Genomic DNA, 19,170 nt, shown 5'->3' with positions numbered 1-19,170 from the left:
CATTTCACTAACTGGATTTCAATGGGATCGCAGCCTTCCCGAAACGCCACGTTTTATTTTGTGTATTTAAAAGCCTGCTCTGAGAAGGGTCCAAGGCTTGGCTAGGCTGCCAGGACAGAGGAGCCCTGGCTACGGGCGGGCACTCCTGGCCCTGACCCACTGCGTCCTTTGCCAAGCCTGCTTTTAGCTAAGTGGAATTCCCCTGTGACTGTCACGTCCTGAGCTCCCTGGCCCATATGGAATAGGGGAAGTGAGCCTGCTGGCTTCCCTCACCCTGGGGGGCAGGAGGCCTTCTGGCCTCACCCCATCCCCGGGGAGCTTCCTTCAAGACTCCCTCCCTCCCTCCCGACTCCCCAGATGGCCCCAAGGAGAGGGCACCCACTGACCCACCTGGATCCTGCTACCTTCAGCGTCGGCATTGGGAGCTGCTTCAGAGGAGGAAGAGGAAGGAGCTGCTGGGTATTTCCTGGGTGGAGAGACGCTGGCTGGGGAAAGACAGTGAGAGGGAACGGGTTGTTGGCAGAGACCTCAGACTCCTGCTCATGGCCTGGGGCCAGGAGCCCCAAGGTCTAGAAGTCCAGATACACCCCCTCCTCCCCATCCCAGGGGAAGAACGCTCCACCCGCAGAGGAAGATGGTGAAGGCCATGGCCTCTGAGACCTGGGGAGTGGGGAGCTGCCGTGGAGGGCTGCATTGAAGAAAACGGGCAGAGCCAGACGGCTAGAAGGGACCTCACAGGCCCTTTAGGGCTACACTTTACAGAAGAGGAAACTGAGTCCCAGGGAGGCCAAGTGACTGGCCCAGAGTAAGCATCAGAGGTGAGATTTGAACCCAGGCCCCATCACGACACCAGAGACAGCGTACTTTCCAGAAGTACTTCCAGAAGTGGGAAAAGGTGACAAAAGCCCAAAAGAAGAAATGATCTCAAGTGATGGACTGTCTGTCCGGATGTAGGTGAGGGGGATTCATGCTTTGGACAGGGGGCTGGACAGGATGACCTCTGATGACCCCAGCTGGCTGCCACACTGTCCTGATTCAGGGAGGAGGAAGGGGGGTGACCCCCAATTCAGCAAATAATCGGTCCTCTCTCCCCCCAGTGGCCTTGGGTCCTTTCCGGCCTTTCTTTGTCCCCCCAAGGATGAGCACAGTGTCCGGCACACAGTAGGTCCTTCCCTCCCACACTCCACGGTGGGGGCAGGGATAAAGAGAAGTGTTTGTAAGCAGGAAATGGGCAGGGGGGGCTCCAGGATGGGCAGTGAGTGACCCCAGTCAGGGGCGCCCCAGGAGGAGTCGGGGGACTCACCTTGGCTGGAGCTGGTAAAGTGGTTATAATACTGAGACACATAGGTCATGATGCTAAGGCAGTCGGGCACGCTCATGGAGACCATGTCGTTGGGGTCCAGCAGGGCCGGGATGCCCAGCTCCCGCTCCGCCACCTCGAAGGCCTGGAAGGAGACAGGAGATGGCCTGAAACGCGGGCCTGCCCTGCTCTCTTCCCCATCCCACGAGGTTCCCAGGCACCCCGCCGCCCGCTCCCCCTTTTGTTCTAGGCCCCATCTGTCTGGGACTCACCAGCCGGTTGTTTTCATAGACATTGTCCTTGGAGAGCGAGTCAAAATCTCTGGAACAGACAAAGACAAGAGAGTAAGGAATAGAGGGGGGCTCAGCAGCTTTGGTGGGAGAGGAGGGGGCATCAGGGACCTGCCAACTGCCGTGGGGGCATGCCTGGCACTTACTGACCCTCTCCCTTCCCATCTGCACACAGCCTATTCTAAACACACAGAATGTTAGGGTTAGAAAGGTCCTTAGAACATAGAATATTAGAGCATAGAAGACCTTAGAACACAAAAGGTCAGTGCTGGGAGGGGTCTTAAAACAGAGAATGCCAAGGCTGGGAAGGGCTTTAGAACAGAGAATGTCAGAGCTGGGAAGGAGCCTAGAACAGGGAAGGTCAGAGCTGGGAGGGGCCTTAAAACAGAGAATGCCAGGGCTGAGAGGGGCTTTAGAACAGGGAAGGTCAGGCTGGGAAGGGCCCTAGAACAGTGGATGTCAGAGCTTCCAGGAACATGAGAAATCATTCCAGCGCTTCGGAGACATCCATGCTCTCATTCAACTCCAGAGGGGTCTGAGAACGGGCAGTCAGTATGGCTAAATTCTGACCACGAGTCCGGAGTAGCCCACGACACAGACCCCGGGTCCCACTCTCCCCAGCACCTCCACCTTCTCTCCTGTCTCCATCTGGCGGCTGGGGGCTCCTGTGTGGGCCTTCAAGGATCCCCGAGCCCTCCACCATCCCTCCACCCCCTTTTTCGCAGCTGGCCCTCCCTCTGGCAGTCAGGGAAGAGCTGGCACTCTTTACCACAAGGAAGGCGGGTTCTCAGGAAGAACCCTGATTGGAGAATCCTGATTGGAGGCACCTAAGGCGTGCCAGGCACTGGCTTGGGCCTGGGAGATCCTGAGATAAACAAGGGCCCTTCACTTCCCTCAAGGAGCTTCATGCACATACATTCAGACAAACTGAATTCAAATTGTATGACCTTGGACAGGTCACTTCTCTCCCTTCCCGGGCCTCAGTGTCCTCATCTGTAAAATGAGTTTAGCCTAAATGGCTTCTAAGGACATTCCAGCTCCAGATTTATCTATGATCCCGGGAGAGAGTGCTAGGCCTAGAGTCACAAAGACCCGAGTTCAAATCTGGCCTCAGACACTTACTAGCTATGTGACCCTGGGCAAGTCACTTAACCTGCCTCAGTTTCTTCAACTGTAAAATGGAAATAATAAAAACCTGCCTCCCAGGATTCTTGTAAGGATCCAATAAGACCCTCGTAAAACGTTCAGAAGTACCAAGTGTGGCCTTCTGACTGAATCCAAACTTCCCTGAACAAACCTCCTTAAAACAAGGATTTGTTCTGTGAAACTTGGGCTCCGTCACAAGGCACGTGGCCTTGAGCAGGCAGGTTCCCCACCCCTGCTCTGGCACACAGCAGGTGCTTAATAAATGCTTATCCCTTCCCACCTTGCTCCCTAATCCTGCAGGCATGATTCTGCTTGGCTCTGATGGCCTCTGGTGGTCCCTTCTAGGGGGGCAGTGACGGGGGCAACCCAGAGCTCCAGTCTCATGGCACTAGGAAAAGTTGGAGGAGGGGCAGGCCATTGTAGCTGGGGGGTGGGGAGTGTGGATGGGGGGTGGGAATCCAGGAAGGCTTCCAGGAAGAAGCTGCAGCTGAGCCAAGCCGAGAAGAAAACTGGTTTTCATGGGACTCGGAGCCAGAACAGACCTCACTCGGTCACAGGGTCACACAATCACAAACTTAGTCCAGCCCCCTTATTTTACAGGGGAAGAAACTGAGGCCCAGAATGGTTCAGCGATGGCTCTGCTAGACTGGGTGGGAAGCAAAGTGAGCTGTCTCTCCCTAACGCCCTTAGAGGGTTACCTGGCTCAGCTCCACCCTCACAGGATGGGGAGGGATGAGAAGGGGCCGTGGGCACCACCCGCTCTAAGAAACCCAGGCTCAGGGAGGCAGGGGGACTTAGGGCCCAAGACCCAGAGCTGGGAGGAGTCCCAAAGGCCCCTGGCCTTACGAAGGAGGACACGAAGGCTCAGAGGTCTGGCCCCAGGCAGGCTGCCAGCCCAGGCTGCCGGGTCCTTAATCCCGGCTGCCCCAGCAGCTGTCTGCACTTGAATGATCAGGGCCCCTGTCTGGCCGTCCTAGGCACCGCATCATTTTCTGACTTAATTGTGCGTCTCATCGCCCCTCACCAGACTGGGCGCTCGTCTGGGGGCTGCATCACCACCCAAGCAGGGGCCCTCCCCGACAGGGCGTCAGCAAGACTCACGGGGCACTTTCAAGGAGGAAGCCAGGGAGGCTGTCTGTGGCTCCTGGCCTTCCTCCTGGCCATTAAAGACGTCAGTATGAGAGAAACCTCACTCAGACGCTGGCAAAGCACTGCCCTGGCATTGGCACTAGCAGGAAACGCAAATGCGGCCACCCCTGGCTCTTCCCAAGGGAGAGGCCCCCAAGCAGGCCACTCCTGGGCCCAGGCGGTGCTTTGATATCCCAGACTCCTGCCAGCCTAGTCCCCAGGGGCCCAGGATCCAGGATCCTACAGGGTGCCACCTAGAACCTAGGGTTCCACATCTAGATCGAGTGCGGACCTTTAGAGAACCTTTCATTTTACAGACAAAGGAAACTGAGGCACACAGGGGTTAAGTGACTTGGCCAGGATCACACAGTGCCCGAGGGGAGATTTGAACCCAGATCTTCTTAAGTCCGAGTCTAGTACCCTAAACACTCCACTATGGAAGGAGGGGCCTGCAAACAGGGGATGTCAGAGCTGGGAAGGGGCCTCAGAACAGGGGATGCCAGGACGGGGAGGAGCCTCAGAACAAGGAATGTCAAGGCTGGGAGGGGCCTCAGAACAGGGCATGTCAGGGCTGGGAAGGGGCCTCAGAACAGGGCATGTCAGGGCTGGGAGGGTTTTTAGATAATCTTTTCCAACCACATTTTACAGCTAGAGAAACCGAGGCCCAAAGAAGGCTTCCAGGCCCTCACCTACCAATCAGTCGGCCAGCATCTCTAACGTGCCGCCCACCCAAAGCCACCCCGGCACCCAAAGGAGACAGCTGGAGAGCCTGTCTAACCTCCCCACGCCCCAGGCCCAGCCTTGGGACCACTCATTCAGCTCAGTGAGTCTCCGCTTCCCTGTGCACACAGGGAAGGTCTGGGACCAAAAGACCCCTGGGGCCCCTCCATGCGAACAGATCCAGAATTCTGAAAGCACGGTCGTCGGCCTCGGGAGGGGCCGTGAACACCTCCTCTTCGAATCCTGTTTTTCCAGCCGAGACCCGCAGCCTTACTCACCTAGAATCCCACTCCCTACCCCCCAGCCACAGGATCCTCTCCCCCGCTTCTCTCCATCCCGGGCAGCCGAAACCAGCTGAGGCGGCCCTGCCTCCCCACATCAGGCAATGCCCTTGTAAGGGCCTGGTGCGGGGGGCCTGGGAGCCTGACCAGGCTGCACAGATGGGCGCCCGGCCAAGCCCAGGGCAGCTCCATCCATCACCAAGGGAGCTGGCTTCCTTTCCTCAACTGAGAGTCGGGCTTGTGTTTTGTTTTGTTTTGGGGGGTATCCTGTCATTTCATCAATATAGGGAACTCATCCCAGTATGGAACCTCCCTCCACTGATGCAGACTGGCACCGCAGATAGAGTACAGGGGCCTAGAGTCAGGAAGGCTCATCTCTGGGAGTTCAAATCCGGACTCAGACACTCACGAGCTGTGTGACCCTGAGCAAGTCAGGTCACCCTGTTTGCCTCAGTTTCCTCATCTGTAAAAATAGCTGGAGAAGGAAATGGCAAACCATTCCAATATCTCTGCCAAGAAAATCCCAAACGGGGTCAAGAGGAGTCAGACATGACTGAACAGCAACAGCTGCAAATACTGTCTAAGACTATAAATTCCTGGGAGCGGTAAGACGTTAACATCCACCCAGGGTCCCACAGCCAGCCAACATGTATTGGGGGGGGGAGGACTTGAACCCAGTCCCTTCTGACGCCAAGGTCACGGTGCCAAGATGCTTGTCCCCAAACCGTAAGCCTGAACCTTAAAACCCAGCATGGGGTAAGGGGACTTGAACGCAGGGGGCCCCGGCTCTCATCCCTGCTCTGAAATTGAGCCAGTCCACAAACACGCACGTGCCAGGCCCCGTACAAGACTTCTCCCCATCAGCGACATCCCCCAGGCGCTGTCCAGCAATGACCCACACACGCCAGAGTCTGTGACCCAAAGCAGGCTCCCCACGCTGGGGAGCCTTGTTCCCCCGCCCCGCACCCGACTGCCTTCATCTGCCCCCCTTTCCAGACCTCTAGAGCATCTCTCCCCAAAAACCACACAAAGACAATATTGGTCTAACAGCTTTCTCCTCGCCCACAGGGACAGGACAGGGCCTTCAATGCCCTCCCAAGCCTCATTCAGTGCTCTCCCAAACCCAGCCTACCACTCCTAGACTCCCGAACAGTCCCTTTGTTCAGGGGTGAGGATGCCAGGGCTGGGCAGGGAGGGAGGAGAGGTCCGAACACCTGGGTTCTGTGCCCTCTGAGCTCACAGACTGCGGCTGAGCACCTTTAACCAGATGTCGTGAAACCAGCTGATTTCTTCACACACACACACACACACACACACACACACACACACAACACACACACACAAAACGACAACACTGGGGTAAGGAAGGCAAGACAGAATCACAGAATCCTACAGCTCGAAGATGATCAGAGACCATCAATATGGGCACATCTGATACAACCTGGCCTGGATCCCCGGGGATCTCCCGGCTCTGATGCCTCCTGGGATCTCAACAAGAGATGGCCAGCAGGGAGAAAGCCCTGGTTTTGAATCCTAACACCCCTGGTGTCTAGGTCGGGAGCTGAGCGCTTATAAGCAGCAGCTCGGGCTTTGCAATGTCCATTCCAGGATATAGATATCGAGCTGGAAAAGACCTCAGAGGCCAATCCTCTCATTTTACAGATGGAGAAACCGAGGCCCAGATAAAATGACTTGCCTCCTCTCACAGAATTCTGGGTTTTCATCCTCATTCATTCACAGATCCTTGCCCTTGCCCAAAAGAACAAGGCCGGCTGCTTCAACTCTTTCACTGAATCTTACAGACTGTCTACGCCATAGAGATAGAAGAGGCCCAGGAAGGGAAATGACTTGCCCAAGGTCACCCACTGAGCCAACAGCAGGGCCCCAAGTTCCTGAGCCCCACGTCAGAGTTCTTTATGCCAGACTGACTAGTTCTGAGAGCCTGGTCCCTCAGTACCTGGTAGAAAGAACCAAGTGCTGGTTCTGGGCATGGGATTCTGGTCTCAGCTTGCCCCCTAACTGGCTGTGTGACTGGACTCAGAGGCCCTCCCAAGCCATTTAACCCAACCCCTGAATTTTTACAGGTAAGGAAAGAGAAAATAACAGTGACCCAGGCAACAGAGGTGACAAGGCCTTCCCGGGCCATGGGGCCCATCTCCCTCAGAGAGCACCTGGGTTCAAAGCCACCTCTGCAACCCATTCAGGCTCATCAGGCCTCAGTTTCCTGCCCTGTAAAATACCGGGGTTGGACCAGTGGTGTCTGAGGCGCCCTCCAGCCAACAAATCCAAATCCTAAAACTCTTCTACATCAGAGGGGCCAAGCACACTACCCAACATTCCAGAGTGCAGCCAGGCCAGATTAAAATCTAACTGGGAAACATTTAACAAAATGAAAATGCAATACAAGGAAGATAGCATTAGATTTAAAAACTAAGTCAATCTGCGGCCCACAGAGATTCTCACGGAGTTTGACCCAGCGAGCAGCCTACGCTGTGGGCCCCAGGTTTCCCATCTGTAAACACAGGCTTCGGACCAGCTCTCTGAAACCCCCTGCCAGCGCCGACTGTCTGTGTGTCGGGGAGAGTATCCCATCCGGTGACCTACCTAGGGAGTGTGAGCACAGGCCTGGCCCAGTGACCTCTGGAACCAGCCCGGAGGTGACAGCCAGGAGGAGTGTGAGCAACACGTACTGGGAATTGGAATGTGTGCTCAGGTACACACACACACATACACACATACACACTCACACTTGCATGCACACTACACTCATACTCATACCACACACACACACAAACACACACATACACTCACTCACACACTGCATGCTCAAACCCACCCACACACTGCACACACATCCTCACATACTACATACACATTACACATCCTCACAATCACTACACACACATGCACACTCATGCACACATACACACACTTCACTCACTCACAAACTCACACTCGTACTCATTCACTATACTCCCTCACACTACACACTCACATTCTCACACATTACACACACTCCACTCACACACATTCCACATTTTCACAATCACACACTCACACAAACTCACTCATACACACACTCACAGGCACACTCATACACACACTTCACTCTCATAAACTCACACTTGTACTCTTTCACGACACTCACACATTACACACTCACATTCTCACACATTACACACACACTATACTCACTCAGACACTACATACTCACACAAACTCACTCATACACACACCCCCTACACACACAACCCTCACTCCCAGAGGCAGGAGGAGGGGTCTCATTTCTCGGACGGGGCATCTGGGGGCGCCGCCCGCTGCCCAGCCCCCCCCATCACTGCCCCTCCAGTCGGGGGAAGCCCCGGGTCCTGCGCCCTCTCACTCCGCAGACCGCGGACGAAGTGAAACTGACGGATGCCCTCCTCCCCCCCACCCCGGCAGGGTTCATCGCTCCCCCTCCCCCCGCTTTCCCCCCTCCCCCCGCCCCTCCCCCGCTCACAGCAGCTCCGGCCGGTGCCGGTGCAGCAGCGCGCAGAAGGCCAGGCCGTCCCGGAAGGAGCCGCTCAGGTCCCGGATCTCCACGCCGGGGTAGCCGCGGCACTGGCGGCGGCACCAGGCCAGCAGCGCGGCCCGGGGCCCGGCCATGGCCCGTCGCCTCGTCCGCCGCCCGCTGCCCGGGCTGCACCCGCGGGAGCCGGGCTCCGGCCGCTCCGGGGCTGCGCCGCTCGGGCTCCCGCTCCGGCTCCTCCTCCTCCTCCTCCTCCTCCTCCTCCCCCTCCCCTTCCTCCTGCCCCTCCCCCCGGCCCTGCTCAGACCTGTCCGGGGTCCGCCCCGCCCCGCCCCGCCCGGCGCTTACTCACGCCCAGCCCGGGCTGGCTCACCAGGCGGGGCGGGGCAGGGCGCCCCCCAACCCCGAGCCATCCCTGCACCGCAGACACCCCCCCCACTCCCTCCTTCCAGTCCCCTGGACGTCTGAGGGATTCCCCCCAGAACCCCCGACGCGCACGTGCCCAAGGGATTTCCCCCGGGGCCACAGAGATGGACATCTACGGGGCTCCCTCCTGCAGGGAGACGCCCCTCCCCCACCCGTGGCGCCGGCGGGACGGAGCCCCCACACCCCCCCATGACCTGATAAACCAGAAGGGCCACCTTCGTCCTAGAGGCAGGCAGGAACTCCCCCCCCAACCCCATACCCTTTAGACCACTAGGTATCCCCCCACCCAAAACAAGCACAGAACCCCGCCCCCACCGTAGGCTTTAGTGTTATGTCCGGCCCTCCACTCCTTCCCCACTCTGATTGATCCCTTGACCAGGAGCCCGGGGGTCAGCTCCGGGAGCTACTCCCTGGCTTCTTGTACATCCCCTTCCTAGACCCCAGCCCAGCCCCATCACATACCTGACTCTAGAGAATGACCCTGTAGGAGCGAGGTTTAGAGCGCACCCAGAACTAGGGGATTCATAACAAGGAGATCGATAAGTCTGGAGTTCAAGGACCAGCTCCACTGTTTACATCTTGTATAGCCTCTCCAGGCCTCAGTTTCCTCAACTGCAAAATAAGGGAGTTGGCCTCTGAGATCTCCAGCTCTACATATGTGGTCCTATGGTCCTTACCTGTGTGACCTTGAGCAAGTCTCTTTCCCTCTCTGAGCCTCAATTTCCCCATCTGTAAAATAGAGACTGGCCTAGATCCCTCCCAGCTCTAAAAGCTATGATCCTCAAATAGCTGCTCAATACTATTCCACTGAACATTTACCAAGTGTTTACTATGTGCAAAACCTTGGACCTGCCAGAGTGAAAACCAGGCACAGTCTTTGCCCTGAAGGAGCTCACAGCCTAATGGTGGGAAGCAATAACACACACTTGAATTAGTATAATATGGAATGTCCTAAGAGTCTTAGTGTGGTTTAAACTCATTTTTTAAAAAAGCGCTAAATCTGCACTCGAACTTTTGGGACACCCTAGACAAGACCTTGTGTGTTGGAGACGGGGAGATAGAGACAAAATGCTTCTTTGGTTGGGCAGCCCTCAAACTTTCAACTGGGTTAAGGCTTCCTGGAGAAGGTGACCCCTGAGCTAGACCTTTTGGGAAGAAGTTGTCACCAGGCCAAGCTGAGGACCGAACACTTTTCAGGCTGGAGAGGGATAAACTGTGCATGCATGAAAGGGATAGGAGGAGAGCTGAGCCCTGGTAATGCTCCTGGGGTGGGCAAAGGGAATATAGTGAAATAAAGCTGGAAAGGCGAATCAGCAGCCAGGCTAAGGTTTTTGTATTTTGTAATACACTAATCCATCCCTGTAACTTCCTGAACCAAAGTTCCCCTCCTTGACCACCACTCTGATTGATGGATTGCCTCCCTCTATTAGAATATAAGCTCATGAGGGCCCAGATGGTCTTTGCTTTTGTATTTCTACCGCTACCCCCCAACCCCCAGCCCTTAGCACAGTCTTGGCACACAAAACTTCCTTATTTATCCTGGAGGCAAGAGGGAACCAATGAAGTGTCAGGAGCTAGGGAGTGACCTGGTCAGATTCGTCTGGGGCCAAGCACACCTCCTTTATGACTAGTATATGGTTCTTGAGAATCCCTGAGATTAAAAACTATATCCCCCTGCAGCTAGCCCAGCACTCCACCTCTGCACAATTAGCAAGGCTGGGCATTGAACTGCAGTCATGTACTGTGTCATCAGGGCCCTTGGAAAAGTCCTCCCCCCTAATTATTCTTGGTTTATCTATCTCCCAGGTCTATGATGAGCCTCAGACAAGATAATGGACCAAACCCAGCCATTGTAAACTGTAAAACTGAAGAGCTGTACTACCGCTAGCAACAACCCACCATTTATAGCAATTCCGTAAGTGCTTGAATAAGGGAAGAGAGTTGCCTATTGTTATAAGATCAGAAATCTGGAGCTGGAAGGGACCTCAGTGTCCATCTAGTCCAGAACCTTCAGCCTCATAGGCACATGTGGCTCTCTAGGTCCTCAAGTGCAGCCCTTTGACTGAATCTAAACTTCACTGAACAAATCCCCTTCATAAAAGGATTTGTTCTGTAAAAACTTGGACTCAGTCAAAAGGCCACATGTGGCCTCCATGCCTCAGGTTCCCCACCCCTGATTCTAGTCCAAAATCCTCAGTTTACAGAGAAAACTGGGGCCCAGGGAGCTGAAGGGAATTTGCCCAAGGTCACTCAGGTAATGTCAGGAATGGGGTTAGCAGAGATGGAGCAGCTAGGTGATTCAGTGGATACAGTACCAGGCCTGGAGTCAGGGAGACTCATCTTTGTGAGTTCAAATCTAGCCTCAGGCTTTTAGCTGTATGACCCTGGGCAAGTCACTTAACCCGGTCTGCCTCTGTTTCTTCATCTATAAAAAGAGCCAGGGGAAAGAAATGTCAAACCACTCCAGTAGCTTTGCCAAGAAAACTCCAAATGGGGTCATGAAGAGTCAAACAAGACTGAAAACAACCGAACAATCACGTGGGATTAGCACACAGACCTTCTGATTCCTAAATGAGGCGTTCTTTCCACTCCACTAGCTTCATCTATTATATTATCACTCCAGTGATGTAATTGGGTTGTGTCTGCACCACTGTGCTCCCGTCCCCTGGTTAGGCTGCCCTTTTAAGAAGGGAGCTGAGTCAGGCTGAAGCTGACTAAGTGAGCATTGCACATGGATTTGCTGAAGTCATTCCCTAGTAATTATCCCATTTATGAGGTCTTGAAACCCAACATGATGTCACTACCCAAAGGGCAATAGACTCCTTAAGTCCATTCAACCAACATTCATGAAGCATCTGCTCTGTGCCCTGTGCTTTGCCAGACACAGAAGATACAGGGGAGAAAATGACCTGGTCCCCGATGTCCAAGACTTCACAGCCAAGCAGAGAGGTCCCCCTTAAACCAGGGAGGTGGCCTGAGACAGGCTCCAGTCATTGCCACGTTACCCACAAATGAAGCCAAGAGAACACAGATTCAGAGAAGGATAACAGTGCCAGAGATCTTTCCACTGTACCATGGAAGTGATTTACATATGTGGTACAGTAGAGATAGTACTTCTTTGGAGTCGGAGGACCTGGGTTCAAATCCTTCTGCCACTGTCTACCTTTGTGACTTCAGCACTTCCCATCTCTGGGTCTCAGTATCCTCACCTGTAAGATAAGGGTGTTGTACTAGGTGACCTCTGAGGTCCCTTCCAGCTCTGGGATCTTCTCTGGGCCTCAGTTTCCCCATCTAGAAGGTTTCTGAGGTCCAGTTCTGTTTTCTCTCCTTAGGATGCCTGTGAGATTTCAGGCTCATGCTCCTACACACCTCCAAACAGCCAATAACCATCTACCTCCTTCAGGTCTGGGTCTCGTATTGCCTGAGTCGCAAATCTCAATGTCCCTTGTGACCTAGCTGTGTGGCCTTCGGCAAGCCTCTTGTTTCTCTGACCTTTGATTTCTTTACCTGTAAAATAACAGGAGAAAGTCAGACAAGGTGATCCAGCTCAACTTTCATTTTACAGACAAGGAAACTGAGTCCCAGGGAGGCTCATAGGATCATAATTCAGAACCAGAAGGTCCAACCTTCTCATGCACCAGAAACAGAATTGGCATCCTGGTCTCCTGACCTGGGAGGCAGGATTCTTTCCATGGCACAATTGAACTGAACTGAATTGGAGAAGGGAGTAGTTACTTGGAGCTGCTATCCATGGGAAAGTGCCAGGCCTTTGACCTGCCCTTAGATCCTGACTGGGCACTCATAGCTCACCCAGCCTCTCTCAGGAGGAGACACACAGACAGACTGACAGAAAGACAGACTCACACACACACGCACACACACACACACACACACACACACACACACACACACACACACACAGAGCGGTGGGTTCCAGGCCACTGAAGAAAACAAGCCTCCTTACCTACCTGGTTAGCAACTCATTAACAACCCCCCTGGTACTTTGCCCTGTCCTGGCCCTAAGGGCAAAGCAGATATTTATCAGGGAAATCACTTTGCCAAAGTCACACCAGAAAATGGGGCACAACATGACCTGAGAGTTCAGTGTCCCATGGGGCACTTGAAGTTCCCAGAGGCAATTCCGTTTTCTCTCCTCGGGATACCTGTGAGATATAGAATTCTACTCCTTCCCACAGCCCTCCAGAGCAAGGAGTCATTGACCTCTTAGATGATGCCAAGTAACAGCTCTGAGCAAGAGCGGCAAGAATAAATGATGTAACAATCCATAGATCTCCTCCTGAAAGAGATCCCCAAAGGAAAACTCCTAGGAATATTGTAGCCAAATTCCAGAGTTCCCAGGTCAAGGAGAAAATATTACAAGCTGCCAGAAGGAAACAGTTCAAGTACTGTGGAAACACAATCAGGATAACACAAGATTTAGCAGCTTCTACATTAAAGGACCGCAGGGCATGGAATATAATATTCTGGAGGGCAAAGGAGATAGGATTACAACCAAGAATCACCCACCCAGCAAAACTGAGTATAATCCTTCAGGGGAAAAAAATGGTCATTCAGTGAAATAGAGGACTTTCAAGCATTCCTGATGAAAAGACCAGAGCTGAATAGAAAATTTGACTTCAAATACAGGACTCCAGTGGAACATGAAGAGGTAAACAGGAAAGAGAAATCATAAGAGACTTATTAAGATTGAACTGTTTACATTCCTGCATGGAAAGATGATATTTGTAACTCATGAGAACTTTGTCAGTATTAGGGTAGTTGAAGGAAAAAAATTGTATGTATGTATATATAGATAGATAGATAGAGGGCACAGGGTGAGTTGAAGATTAAGGGGTCATATCTGGAGAATAAAATTAAGGGATGAGAGAGGATGATACTCCGAGAAGAAAGGAGAGGTAGAATGGGGTAAATTATCTCACACAAAAAAAAACAAAAAAGAAAAAGTCTCTCACAGTGGAGGGGAAACAGGGGAAGGTGAGAGGGAATGAGGGAATCTTATTCTCATAGGATTTGGCTTAAGGAGGGAATAACATACACATTCAATTGGGTATGGAAATCTGTCTTACCCTACAGGAAAATAGGGGGAGAAGGGGACAGAGAGCAGGGGGTGATAGAGAGGAGGGCAGATTGGGAGGGGGTAATCAGAAGTAAATACTTCTGAGGAGGGACAGGGTCAAAAGAAAGAATAGAATAGATGGGAGGGCAGGATAGGATTAAGGGAAATAGAGTTAGTTTTTCACAACATGTCTACTAAGGAAGTGTTTTGCATAACTGCACATGTACAACCTATATTGAGTTGCTTGCCTTTTCAATGAGGGTGGGTGGGGAGGGAGGAAGGGAGAAAATTTGGAACTCAAAGTTTTAAAAACACATGTTTTTTAAAAAAAGTTTTCACATGCAACTGGGAAATAAGAAATACAGGAAATGGGGGTACAGAAGTCTGTCCTGCTCTACAGGAAAATAGAAGGGGAAGGGGATAAGAGAAGGGAGGGGGGAGATAGAAGAGAAGGCAGACCAGGGGAAGGGGTATTCAGAATGCATGCCATCTTGGGGTGGGGGAGGGGTGAGAAATTTGGAACTCAAAAACTTGTGGAAGTGAATATTGAAAACTAAAAATAAATACATTTATATTTTAAAAAAAAAAGAATAGATGATGTAGGGGCAGCTGGGTGGTGCAGTGAGTAGAGCTCTGGCCTTGAAATCAGGAGGGCCTGAGTTCAAATGCGACCTCAGACACTTCACATTTACTAGCTGTGTGACCCTGGGCAAGTCACTTAACCCTGACTGCCTTATCACAAAAAAGGAAAGAAAAAAAAAGAAGAAATGATGTATTCACATTTATGGATGACTTTCTACGTTCAGCATCCAGTCTGAGCCTGGCAGTAGCCGCCTTTCCCGGCTAGTTCTTCTGCGACGCCCGAGATTCTCCAGCGCCCGTGACCGTTGTCATCGCCATCAAACAAGTGAACGCTCGCCTGGGCCAGCCACTGCGCTCAGGGATAGACCAGGGTTTTGCTGTGAATCTGTGCCACGAAGCACCGCTCCCCGAAAGGCAGGCTAGGGCAGTGGCTGGAAAGTCAGGAAGATGCCAGCTTCAAGTCCTGGCACATGCCTGAGTGCCTTCAGGAACCTCTCTGAGATTATAAATAGCAGAGCAGATTCCTCCCTGGGAGTTCCCTACCCCAGTGCAATCATTGGTCTAGCCCATGAGAATTATGCCCAAATGAGGAAACTGAGGCACAGAAATGACCAAAGGGATGTGCCATCCTTGGAGTACTGAATTCTGAATGGGTCAATACCTAATGGGAGAGGAAAGCCCTCTGGAGCCGAGGGCACAAAGACTATTAAAACTATCTGTGCGGGGTCATACCTCGAGTTTCTTTTGTTTAAAAACAAAATGTCATTTTAATGGAACACAGGCTTGTCACTGAATTATGGTTTTTTCATTTTAATTAATATTGCAAGGTTGACACGTAAAAATAGGACATTACTCCTTTCTTTTTAGGGTACAGTAAGGATTTGTAAAACTAAAGAAAAATTAAATCCAGGAAATGCAAACATCACATCAGCTGTGGACGTGATTCTACAGAACAAGAAATTAAAGAAAAATAATTTGAGAGAAGAAAAAGTGATTCATCTAATCTGTTTCATTAAGGGTAGAGCCGGAATTAGAAGCCAGAACCTGGTCCAGGGCTTTCTCTGCCCCTGCCTCTCATTCACTATTCCAGCTTCCACACTGACAGTTGTGATGGAGCATCTGTCCTGGGGTCCAGGACATCTTGGTTTGATGGGCAGAACCTATTTAGCACCCTGGACCTCAATCTCCTCATCTGGAAAATGGAGAAGCAGGACACTTGTACTATGTGCCTCAGAGGGTTCCGGGGAATAAAGTTCATAGGATCCTTGATCTGGGGCTGGGGGGGACCCCAGACCTTGCCCACCTCCTTCATTTTAGAGATGAGGAAACTGAGGCCCAGAGATTAAGTGTGATGGAGTGACAGAGGCAATATTTTTGAAACAAGGTTCTTGGACTCCCAATCTGTCCACATTCCACTGTACCATGTCACCTCTCTCATCGAATCTCTCAGGTGTTTTTAAGAAGGCAGCCTGGCTTAGTAGATAGAATGTTGGACGTGTAGCCTAGAAGACCTGGGTTCGAATCTAACCCAACACAAACTGTGTGACCTTGGGCAGGCTCCAGCCTCATCTTCCTCACCTGTGAAATGGGGATAATAACACCCATAGTAGGACCTCTCTTATTGGCTTGTCATAAGGTTTCAGATGAGACCATGTAAGAAACGGCCTTTAGGGACAGCTAGGTGGCACAGTGGATAGAGCACTGGCCCTGGAGTCAGGAGGACCTGAGTTCAAATCTGGTCTCAGACACATAATGCTTACTAGCTGTGTGACCCTGGGCAAGTCACTTAAGCCCATTGCCCAGCCAAAACAAATAAACAAATAAATAAATAAATGGCCTTTAAAAATGCCCTTCCACAGACACACATGCCTTTCTCCCTTCTACCAAAAATACAACTCTATCCCTTCCTCTCCAGTCTCCTCTCTGACCTTGTCCCATCAGTCATCACCTTTGGCTGGAAGGAAGTGAGTCATGGCAGACTCATCTCATTTCTTTTTCTGGCTTGATGAGCAGACCTGCACTGTCATTGTAATTTAGCCAGATTTCAGCAGGGCATTTGATGAGGTCTCTAGCGATAAGCTTGAGGTGAAGACATGTGGATTAGAGGATGAGATAAGCACATAGGTTTGGAGCTGTGTGCCCGACTCCGACCAAAGATGGCCAGTCATTAGTAGGTCATTGTCAAGTTAGAGTGGAACAGAGAGACCCAAGGAGCCAGACTTGGCCCCAAACTTTTTAAAAAATCAGTGATATGGATGAAGGTATGGACTTTACATCTGTCACATTTGGAGAGAGTACAAAGCTAGGACGGGCAGCTAATGCTGGATGATAGATAGGGTCAGGAGCCAGAAATAGCTGGGCCAGGACTAAGGAAATGAAATCTGACAGGGAGAGACAAAAAATTCTGTCTTTGCCTTGAATGAATGAACAGATGGATGGGAAAAGCATTCATCAAGGACTTAGCGCGTGCCAGGCCCTGTTAGCAATGGGTATATAAATGCAAAAAGCAAAGCATTCTCAGCCTTTGAGGAACTTAGGGCATTCTCTCTGGCTCTCCTCCATGCCTGGAGCGCTCTCCCTGCTCTGCTCCGACTACTGACCTCCCCGGCTTCCTTCAAGTCCCAGCCCCTGTGTAGGAAGCCTTCCCCAACCCTTCTTCACTCCAGCGCCTTCCCTCGTTAACTATGTCCTATTTATCCTGGATATGGCTTGCTTTGTATAGATTTATTTGCATGTTTTCTGTCCCATTGGATTGTAAGCTCTTTGAGGGCATGAACTGACCTTTGCCTCTTTTTGTATCCTCTATGCTTAGCATAGTGCCTGACACACAGTAGGCATGTTGACTGGTAGCAGAAATAAATGAGATAACAGATAAATGAGAGTTGCTGTGGTCTGGAACATCATAGGGATGTTGAGGGCAGCTTTGAAGCAAAACTTGACAAGTCCTTTCCAGGAACAGTAGTGTTGATTTGATTAACATTGAGGGGAAAAGAGATTAAAGATGGCTAGAGATCATCTAGGTGGGTCTAGATCTGCTAGATGGGGTATACTTTCACTAAACAGGAGCTGGGCCCATGGGTGGGATCTGGAATGTTGGGCTGGAGGTAGAGACTGGATCCAGTGGGTCATTTTTTTTTAAATTTTATTTTTAATTTTTTAAATTTCATTATTGAAATTGAAATTTAAAAATTTCAATGAACAAAAATCTATTTTCTCTGCTTTCCACCTTCCTCTACTACCACTCCAACTGAAAAAAAAAGAATAAAAGAAACACAAAACATTTGTAACAAATATGCAGAGTCAAGCACAAATTCCCACATTAGTCACGTCCAAAAAATCCGCCTCATGCTGTACCCCAAGCCCATGGCTTTTTAGGAGGTGAGCAGTGTGTTTCATCATCAGCCTCCTGCAGTTCTGTTCGGTTTACATTGATCAAAGTCCTTAAAAGGCTTTCAAGATTTTTAAACCCCTATTCTGACGCTCTAGGAAAAATTGCTTAAAACTTAGATTTTAGCTCTTGTCTAGGGTCATTCCAAAAAAGGAAAGGGCGGGGTGGTGATTTGAAAGGTACTCAGTGTATAATATGCATCAGGTGTGGAATAGGCATTTATTTGCTCCACATGAAAGAAATGCTAAACATTAAACAGGAGAACTCTGGCAGAAAGACTTAAAAACAGGATTAGGTAGCTTAAGTTATGTTAATTGTTATGCTTTTCCAGGAGCCTGATAGTTAAACCTCCTCTTGAACATAATTTTTCTGGATTGTGGAGTAGGTATTTTATAATACATTTCAACTTGGTTCTGCACTGTCCACCTCAAGGTAGATATCTTTTGTCAAGCTGGACCAAGGTTGGGGTTCATCTTCTTGTTGGTGCTCATGTGCTCCAGGACGACAACTAGTAGTTGTGGAAGATTCCTCCTGTTGGTCCTGACCCAAGGACCTAGGACCTAGCACCATCCAATTTCTTGAACTCACAAGGTGTCTTCTAAGGGCAGGTGGGTATATCTCTGGGTCAATATTCACTCACTGAAAATCAGGGGAAAACAAAGTCAGAAGGAGTAGCTTCAAACCCAGGACCAACCACCCCTAGGTAGGATGCGGGTTTTATACCTGTCATGTACCTACAGCTGCTGTTTCTTCTGGGGCAGTGTTGAAGGGTAGCCCATCTCCTTGTCTACTGGTGGACACGGAGAGTCCAAAGAAGAAAACCAGGGACAGAGTCCCTCCCTTTTTCAAGGTTCACAAAGTCTTCTGCTCTTCCCGATCAGTGGCCAATGAAGGAGATGTGCCATCATCCTGAAAGCACGAGAGTCCCTCAGCCCAAGTCACCAGTGATCTTGGGGCGTCTCCACCCATTAAATGTTTGTTGAACTGTTGTTAGCTTTCTTCAAGGGAAGTAAAGACTTCCTGGAGGAGGCGGCACCTGACCTGAGGCTTGAAAGATGCCATTGCTTGCCAAATTGTTCTGGTTTCATTTACTGATGCTCTCAGAAGGATTCCTACCAGCTGGGTCATTCCTCCAGCACACGCTTAGAATACATATTTTTTTAATTACAAACTTCACCACCAGCAACAAAAATTGTCACATGGACATACAAAACAAGAAGGAAAGTCTTAGGCCAAAGCTGTCACCAGTCAAAACACCTCCACCCCCAGGAATGAACAAACAACAGAGAAACAAAGAAAACGCTTTTACTCTGAGTCCCGGTCT

At 51.1% G+C, this 19,170-nt stretch overlaps 1 protein-coding gene across 2 annotated transcripts in view; it reads right to left on the bottom strand.

Annotated features, from left to right (window-relative positions):
• MICALL1 (MICAL like 1) overlaps window positions 1-8,576 on the bottom strand; it is a 30,683-nt gene extending 22,107 nt beyond the window's left edge. For both annotated transcript variants that reach the window (XR_013483329.1, XM_020982569.2), the window contains exons 1-4: window positions 8,365-8,576; window positions 1,573-1,621; window positions 1,304-1,445; window positions 391-485 (exon numbers count right to left, since the gene is read on the bottom strand). Coding sequence is in view for 1 of the 2 variants with exons in the window: in XM_020982569.2 (XP_020838228.1) it covers window positions 391-485; window positions 1,304-1,445; window positions 1,573-1,621; window positions 8,365-8,510 (432 nt within the window). In the remaining variant the exon portion in view is untranslated. The remainder of the gene's footprint in view (window positions 1-390; window positions 486-1,303; window positions 1,446-1,572; window positions 1,622-8,364) is intronic.
• Window positions 8,577-19,170: the final 10,594 nt, after the last annotated feature.

This window comes from Phascolarctos cinereus, unplaced genomic scaffold (genome assembly GCF_003287225.1).
Source record: "Phascolarctos cinereus isolate Bilbo 61053 unplaced genomic scaffold, phaCin_HiC Scaffold_1;HRSCAF=81, whole genome shotgun sequence".
NCBI lineage: Eukaryota > Metazoa > Chordata > Mammalia > Diprotodontia > Phascolarctidae > Phascolarctos > Phascolarctos cinereus.
This window is presented reverse-complemented; position numbering and strand designations above follow the sequence as displayed.